The 9272-nt window shown below is 45.8% G+C and overlaps 1 protein-coding gene across 2 annotated transcripts in view; it reads right to left on the bottom strand.

Moving 5' to 3' along the window:
- Nucleotides 1-5034: 5034 nt before the first annotated feature.
- The window catches only part of nrg1 (neuregulin 1), a 217578-nt gene continuing 213340 nt past the window's right edge, over nt 5035-9272 (bottom strand). For both annotated transcript variants that reach the window (XM_078209632.1, XM_078209641.1), the window contains one exon: nt 5035-8656. In XM_078209632.1, coding sequence (XP_078065758.1) covers nt 8017-8656 — 640 coding nt within the window. In that variant the 3' untranslated portion in view covers nt 5035-8016. The remainder of the gene's footprint in view (nt 8657-9272) is intronic.

Genomic DNA, 9272 nt, shown 5'->3' with positions numbered 1-9272 from the left:
TACTGTGATAACCTCCATAAGTTCCATGGGGAACCTCTAAGTGATCTCCCAGTGGGGCTCAGTGAATAGAAGTTCCTTTGGTATTCGGCAATAGCCTGCCCAGTTGCAACTCAGTACCAAAGCCCTTTAATAAGGCAGACACTGGGGCGGGTCTGCAGAACTGTTGTCCCAGTTTGGACTTATGTACATATAGCATGGAGCAGTGGCTTGGTTTTGTGTTTAACAATAAATACCATTCCTTTCCAGTCGGGATTCCTGAATTATTACAATGATCATTGGCCTGTTAATTTATTTTATAGGTGAGACTTCTGCCTCCCAATTTGGAGAGGAAGTCCGACCTCTGAGAGCAGTCAAACAAACAAATGGCCAACTTCCCTCCAGCCCCAGTAGTGCCACGGGGCATCATAGAATCCCTACAGTGCAGAAGGAGGCCATTTGGTCCATCGAGTCTGCACCGAGCACAATCCCACCCAGGGCCCTATTCCCGAAACCCCACATATTTACCCTGCTAACCCCCGACACTAGGGTAAATTTATCACGGTCAGTCAACCTAATCCACACATCTTTGGACTGTGGGAGGAAACCGGAGCACCCAGAGGAAACCCACGCAGACACGGGGAGAACGTGCAGATTCTGCACAGACAGTGAACCGAGGCTGAAACTGAATCCGTGTCCTTGCACTGAGAGGCAGCTGTACTAACCACTGTGCCACCGTGGCCACTACTGGGAATGCACCCAGTTCCCAACATCGAGGAACCATGGAGGGGGAGTTAAAGATAAGCTGGGGGGGGGAGGAAGTTTTGGTGGGGCCAGGCTAGCAGGCCCAGTCGAGGGGGCTAAGGGATCCAGGGTGGACAGAGTAGGGGCTGGAGGGAATATGTAGGGAGATGGGAAGACCTTGGCCTCCAATGGGCCAGTTAAGGAGCAACTCACCCTTTCCTGCCAGCCCACACAGTGAAAGGTACCATCTTGGATGCTTGGTGGTGGGCCTCTTCTGCTGCAGCAGGACGGGGCCCTTAAGTGGTGGAGGGATCCGTAAAATTCAGCCCAATGAAACCAAATGTGAATTTGACTTGTGTGTAAAAGCACAGACCAACCTCTATCACAGTCCACTAAAATCCCTTGTGAACAGTGCAAATCTGAATGATAGGGAGTTTCTTTATTTAACCATTAGAAAACAGTTGAATGGACTGAAAGGTGAATGGAAAACTGCTCCAAGAAGTTCCTATTTTCCTGCACATTTGAAAAAAAAACTATTCCAGTGATGCTGCATGAAGGTGCCAATTTCAGGTTAGGGAGGCTGCTTTGAAAATTTGCAATCTTGTAATTGACAGTTCAAATTTTGTTTTCTTGTTTCTCGCTGAACCATCTCATTATTCAGGGTTGAGAACACCCTGATGTCCTGACATTGAGTCACAGGGCACCATCTTACCGTCCATTCACGCCACGCTCCCGCTGCAGCGAAGACGGAGATTTTAACAACAAGCCTAATCTCCGTTCACTGCAGCGGGATGGGAAAATACCGCAGGCATGAACGGTGGGAAAATCCGAGCCTCAGTGTCAATTTGAGGTCACACACTCAATCCTGGGTCAACTGTGGGTCCAAGCCCCAAACCGTGACTTGAGCCTGGGCTGATACTCCAACGCACCAAGTGAGGGCTGCACCATCGAAGGTGCTGCCTTTTGGTTGAGATGTTAAGCCAAGGTTATACTGTCCTAAAAGATACCATTGAACTATTTTAATGAAGAGCGGGGCCATATCGCTGGTCTCCACGCCAATATTTCTCCATCGGCAACATCACGCACACAAAATTCTGGTCATTTATACCCTGCCATTCGTGGAAGCTTGCCGTGAGCAAATTGTTTCGCTATATTTCCTGCATTACAACAGTGAGTTTGGGCGGGATTTTATGGCCTCACTCAAGCGAGACCAGAAATTCCCACCTCCGGTCAACGGACATTTCCGTTGTCTGCCCCTTGCCCGCTCCAATTCCGTGGCGGGCGGGGCGGTAGAATTATGGCGTACATTTCAAAAAGTACTTAAATGAGTGTAACGTGCTCCAGAACATCTTGTGTTCACTAAAAGCTCCATATAAATGCAAATCTTTCTGTCTCGTCAAATAGGATTGCGATGCAAGCTATTCTGTGCATTTTACAAGGCAAAGAAAACTAGTGAAACAGGAAACATGGAAGATAGGAGCAGGAGGCCATTTGGCCCTTCAAGACTGCTCCGCCATTCATTATGATCATGGCTGATCATCCAACTCAATAGCCTAATCCTGCTTTCTCCCCATAACCTTTGATCCCATTTGCCCCAAGTGCTATATCCAGCCGCCTCTTGAATAAACTCAATGTTTTGGCATCAGCTACTTCCTGTGGTAATGAATTCCACAGGCTCACCACTCTTTGGGAGAAGAAATGTCTCCTCACCTCCGTCCTAAATGGTCTAACCGGAATCCTCAGACTGTGACCCCTGGTTCTGGACTCCCTCACCATCGAAAACATCCTCCCTGCATCTATCCTGTCTAGTCCTGTTAGAATTTTATAAATAACTATGAGATCCCCCCCCTCTCATTCGCCTGAACTCCAGCGAAAACAATCCTAACCCAGTCCATCTCTCCTCATACAACAGTCCCACCATCCCCGTAATCAGCCTGGTAAACCTTTGCTGCACTCCCTCGAGAGCAAGAACATCCTTCCTCAGAAAAGGAAGGCAAGATGAGTTTATGTAAAGAAACACATCATGTCTGTGCCTGATATGAAATGATTTAATGTTTTCTTTTACTTAAAAAAAAAAGTAACTTCACAAATGAAAATCATAATGGAATATTTGAACTTGTGTTAAGTACATTCTTGTTCCTGGTCCACCGATTGCCAATGTAGCCTTCAGCTGAAGCTAGATATAACTTGCTGTTTAGTTTTTTTTCAACGTTGTTTAAAGAAAGCCACATCAAGATTGAAAAATGAAAATGCATCAAGATGTCTTTTTTTGCAATTTGCATATACTGGATTCGCAGCATCTAACAATTAGATGCAGATTATATTCTTTTCACAAGAAAGATATAGATAGCCTTTATGCTTGACAATAAATTATTTTTTATACTTTTTTAATTTTTTTTAAAAAACAAAAAAATTCAGGAAAAAATGTGAAACATAGAACATATATTTTTTTCAGAGTTCATTTTACAAACAACATGGAACTAAATTCACTGAATGTCAGAAAGCTGTGATATAAATAATGAAAGTATTGCCATGATATTCACAGAGCGATACTGGAGAGTTTTCACAGGAATGCTTATTAATAATAACAGTTACAAGACAAATAAAGATCGCCAATACCAAAGCGAATCGCTTTGGTCCCATACATAGATTTTATTTCTCTCCCTCCCCACACTCTCACAAAAAAAATCAAAGTGAGGGAGAACCAAAAACAAAATGCAGACAAATTGATGCGGGCGTGAAGCGTTGTCCGGTTTGAATGCAAAGTCTCGCCGCACTCTTGCAACTTATAGGTTTACCATTTGTAAACCCATCTGTCGGAAATGACCAATCAATAAGATGCAATCAGATTGGAATACGTTTTCTTACTGTAGAAGTTTTAAGTTTGTCTATTAGTGTCACAAATAGACTTAAATTAACACGGCAATGAAGCTACTGTCAAAATCCCCTCGTCGCCACACTCCGGCGCCTGTTCGGGGACACTGAGGGAGAATTTAGCATGGCCAATGCACCTAACCAGCACGTCTTTGGGACTGTGGTAGGAAACCAGAGCAACGGGAGGAAACCCACGCAGACACGGGGGAGAACGTGCAGACTCCGCACAGGCAGTCACCCAAGGTCGGTATTGAACCCGGGTCCCTGGCGCTGTGAGGCAGCAGTGCTAACCACTGTGCCACCATGCCCATTTCCAACCCTCCCCCCGAACACCACCACGCTGCAAGCTTTAATATTTCCCGCTCTGATCTCAATTCTGAGTCAGATCCAGTGATTGTTTAAAAGGAGCCTTTTTGCCCGTGTCTAACTCTAAATGGTCCGTCTGTTTAAACGGCACCTGTTTAAAACACTCTGTCCACAGTGTCAATGCTTTAATATGTCCTGGTGCCCTAACTTAAAATATCACCTAACGGTGTGTGTGCCTCTAAATAATATAGCATGTAACTAACCAGCAGATACAGCAGTTTAAGGATATTTGTGTTTTCTTTAAATAAGTGGATTGGTTATTAAGGAATATCAGTATACTGCTGAAAACTGTAGGGGTACAGTCAAAAGGTGTAAACAGTGTTAGTCTGAACCACGGCCCATTGTTGACATCTCATGCACATTTCTAAAAGGACAATTAGAACGTCACATGCATGTTTTCCCCGGTAGATTATACCATGCTCATTGTATGCCGTAACAGTTAATACTCAGGGCAATCATTTATACCTCAGTGCTGCTTCAACATTAGCAGATTGCAAACAGCATAAACATGTGATGGGAAGCACCTCAACTAAACTCTCAACTAACTTCACAGCAGACTGTCGCAGCAATCGCATCTCCCTCCCCCCACCTCCACCCCCCCCCCCCCCCCCCCCCGCCCCACACCCTCCACTCCCCCCAATTCCCCTCCTCCCCCCCCGGCCAAAACAAAGAAAAACAGTATTTGAATGTACCCCTACTGTTTTCAGTTTGTGCGACCCACCGCTTGGGTAAGGTCTCAAAGGGAAAAGGTTCATTTCACGATGTTGGCTAAGGAAGGCGGAGAACGGGCTCATTGATTAAAGAAATGAAATCACGTTCATCTCCCGGGAGTGTTGTTTTGTCAGAAGCTGTGCTTGGGGGTGGGGTGGGGGGGGCGGGGGGGGGGGAGGTGGCTCCTGGCGAGACTGCGACTATCGGTTCTCTGTTAACTGGCGGACATTTGTGTCTCAGTTTAGGGGTTCAGGACAAATTGGAAATGAGTCAGATTCCCGTTAACGCTTGTCCATTCTGATCTCTGACGCCCTTAGCATCACTACATCCCCCCCTTCCCACCCAAGGAACAAAACCATCTCTTTACCACTTGCAAAATAGAGTCATAGAGGTTTACAGCATGGAAATAGGCCCTTCGGCCCAACTTGTCCATGCCACCCTTTTTTTTAACCGCTAGGCTAGTCCCAATTGCCCCCGTTTGGCCGACATCCCATCTTACCCATGTAGCTGTCTAAAATAGAGGATACATGCATCAAATAAGCCATCGGCTAAAGTTTGCAAAGGTTTCGATCACCCTTGACGTGATCAGATTTACAGAAGCGGGATCAGGAACGAAAGGAATGTTTAGTTCCACCAGATGCTTGAAATAGCTGTCGGATTCTTCCACGCTGCTGATTGCAAAACTGCAGAAATCCCATTGGAGTCGCGAGAGTGTTAACATTGCACAATCCTTCTGTATTATTAACATGCACACAATGATGTAAAAAGACAACAGCATTCAAAGTAATGAAAACACAGGCTCGACAGCTTGAAGTGATAAGACACTCGAAGTTTCTGACACATCTCTGTTGCGGTGACAGAATGAACTAGCACTGATCATAATAAACATTCTATCGCAATTTTGAATAATTCAAATTTTCGGTTAAGTTCAGGGAACTGCTTTGATCACTTTTGACAGCCACACGTCCCTCTGGGTTTCCTTGTTCTTGACAGGAGTTGAGCTCTGCGATGTCTTTTGAAAGCAGAGGGTTATGGATTGAGAGTTCAGATGGCACACAGCTTTCTTCATACTGAAACAGGAAACTGAATTGTTGCAGCTACGTTGACAGGACTGATAATGAAGTACACAATTAAACAGAAAAAAAAGAGTTTATTTGAAAGAGGCTTTAAATGCGTCTGTTTCACAAACACAGGAAGATATCAGAAACTTTGTCCTTTTGCTGACTGCAGGTTCAATGCTGTGTATTTTGAACAGGTGTGGACTCTAATCTGCATCTCCAACAGCTTGTAAGTGTTGTTAGCCCCCAACAAATTGATCATAGAATCCCTATCATGCAGAGGAGGCCATTAGGCCCATTGAGTCTGCACCTAGTCTTCGACAGAGCATCTTAGAACCATAGAATCCCCACAGTGCAGAAGGAGGCCATTAGGCCCATCAAGTCTACACCTAGTCTTCGACAGAGCATCTTAGAATCATAGAATCCCTACAGTGCAGAAGGAGGCCATTAGGCCCATCGAGTCTGCACCTAGTCTTCGACAGAGCATCTTAGAATCATAGAATCCCTACAGTGCAGAAGGAGGCCATTTGGCCCATCGACCATGCTCCGACAACAATTCCATCCAGGCCCTTTACCCCAACCCCACATATTTACCCTGCTAATCCCCCTAACATTTTGGCGGGATTTTGCAGCCATGCTCGCCCCAAGACCGGAAAATCCCGCCCCAGGTCAATGGACCTTTGCATGGTTCGGGAATCGTAGCGGGCAGGATGGGAAAATTCCACCCTAAAGGTCAATTTAGCATGGCCAATCAACCTAACCTGCACCACTTTGGACTGTGGAAGGAAACCGGAACACCCGGAGGAAACCCACGTAGACATGGGGAGAACGTGCAAACTCCACACCTGAGGCAGGAATTGAACCCGGGTCCCTGACGCTGTGAGGCAGCATTGCTAACCACTGTGCCACCGTGCCACCCAAATGATGTTGCCACACCCCATCATAGTTTCCACATCTCGTGTCAGTTCAATTAAAGTAAAGGTTTTATGACATGGAGGCCTGTTCCCACAGCAGCTGATGCCACAAAGGAAGATGGTGACAACTAGAATGTATAACAGATTGTTCAAAATCGTCAGAAAGCCATTGCAAAATTCTCATGCAGAGGGCAACAGAATCCTTCCATCAAAACTTCTCCGCCTACTGCAATCTGCTTGCTCTTAGCCAGGGTCCTACACTCTGTGACTGGCACGGGGAAGACATTGAGTCAAGTCGAGTGACTCACTCCCTCACCTTTCCTTGCCAAGACCTACCAATCTAGTTCCAAGCGGTGACTCCTCTAATTTGTGTAGTTGGAAAGCTCCTCCAAGTGAGGCAGGGAGGTGCAGATGAGAGCTACACTGAGTCAAAGGCCTGGTTCAAAAGGGACAATAGGATGTCGGTTTCTCCAAGAGGTTGCAGTATTTGCAGAGTACAATGTGGCCCCACAAAAATGCCAAGAATACTGATACCACTCTTTGAAAGCAAGCCATTTCAATGAACTAATTTTGACCAAACTCATTGAACAACTTCACTGATCAAACACTCAGATGGAACACACTCCCTTTCGAAGAATCCTCAGGCAACTCCACTTTCAAATCAGCTCATCATGAAGTTGGAGCATGCTTGTGAGAGATTTGCTCGATAATGGCACTCTCAGATTCTAGTGGGTTTTTTTCTGGCTAAGCCCCACTTCTGGTCTCTTTTTATCGGGAGATTTGCTTAACCTTATAAACCATCGGTTCCCATCCAAAAGCACAGCAGTGAAGCATTACTGAACAAGCAGATCAAAGTGATACATCTCCTTCATCCCCACATGAGGTGTGTGTGTGTGTGTGTATGTGTGTGTGTGTGTGTATGTGGGTTTCTTTCTCACCTCGCCCCCCCCACCTCCTGTTGTCGACAATGAACTCGGAACTCGCCGGAATCCATACTCTACCCCCCCAGGAAAATTACCCTAATTTCTTGGGACATTCTAAAGGAAATTCCTTTTCTCATCAGAAGGTTTGGTAGCAGGTACCAGGATACAGCAACTGATGTACTAACTCCTTTTTCAGCGTAAAGTAACATGAAGGCACCGTTGATATCTTTCTGTGTTAAAATACTGTAAAAACGCTACATATGGCACATTAGTATTGTGAATGCTAACATTTTTTTTTACATATATATATTTTAATCTATAAAAACTTGTAGACTTTCTACTAGCTGCAAGGTTCTTCTGCTAAAATAAAATAAAATGTTTAATTTAAAGTAAAGTATCCGGAGTACTTCATTATATAAAATAAAGTTTTACTGGTGCATCTATGTATTTTTAGACAGCAATTGGGTCCTGATTAGCAATTACATTGGACAGCCTGACTTGTAACTCTTCCTGTGTAGAGTACCTATTGGTGGAGTTAGTCCTGTTTTCAGCCAATCGGTATGCAGGGGCTGATTCTACGCTCGTTGCCATGGCGTTCTGTATGCTCAGAAAGGGTGTCTCTTCCCCTATTCGTTCATCTTCAGTCTCACTGTCAGAGCTACAGCTCTCGGAGCTTGGATTGCCCTCGCTCTCCATTCTGTGTGAAATGTGGCCATTAGCCTTTGTTCTTTTCCCTTTCCTGCTGCTGGCCCCTTTCTTGGGCGACTCGAGGGCCGGCTCGTACTCCTGCGTGGTCTCGTACTCGTCGTCCTCGGCCACCCTCAGCGGGCTGGCCTGGATGCTGCCGCTGTCCTTGACAGAGTTGCGGTACTGCTTGTAAGGGTCCTGCCTCTTCTCCCGCGGCCGAGGAGGGGTCACCAGAAGCAGAGGCCTCTCCTCCTCGATTAAGGGGCTTATGGCCACCGATGGCATGGATATAGTCAGGCTCGAGACCGGCGGCGACATCTCTGAATCGGGCGACTTTGGGGACATTGGGGTCCTGAAGTCCACTGGTGACATTCTAGCCGGGGTGGTCATGGCAGAGACGAACCTGTAATGTAATAACAGCACCAGTGAAGATGGCAACAACAAAAAAAGATATTCTTTCATACATAGGGTTCTCTGTTCCTTTACTGGAAATAAGATCCATTCTGTTGATGAGCATAAGCTATACGAATATACTAAGCCCACCAATGCCTCTGCTTTCTCAGAAGACTCAGGAAATTTGGTCTGTCCACTCCAACTCTCACCAACTTTTACAGATGCACCATAGAAAGCATTCTTTCTGGTATGGCTCCTGCACTATCCAGGACTGCAAGAAATTACAACAGGTCATGAACGAAGTCCAGTCCATCACGCAAACCAGCCTCCCACCCATTGACACTGTCTACACATCCCGCTGCCTCGGAAAAGCAGCCAGCATAACTAAGGACCCCAAGCACCCCGAACATACTCTCTTCCACCTTCTTCCATCGGGAAAAGTCTGAAAACATGTGCCAACCGACTCAAGAACAGCTCCTTCCCTGCTGCCATCAGACTTTTGAATGGACCTACCTCGCATTAAGTTGAGCTTTCTCTACACCCTAGCTATGACTGTAACACTACATTCTGCACGCTCTCCTTTCCTTCTCTACGAATGGTATGCTCTGTCTGTATAGCAAGCAAGA

This window comes from Mustelus asterias, chromosome 1 (genome assembly GCF_964213995.1).
Source record: "Mustelus asterias chromosome 1, sMusAst1.hap1.1, whole genome shotgun sequence".
Taxonomy (NCBI): domain Eukaryota; kingdom Metazoa; phylum Chordata; class Chondrichthyes; order Carcharhiniformes; family Triakidae; genus Mustelus; species Mustelus asterias.
The sequence above is the reverse complement of the archived record's forward strand: the minus strand, read 5'-3'. Positions and strand labels throughout refer to the sequence as shown.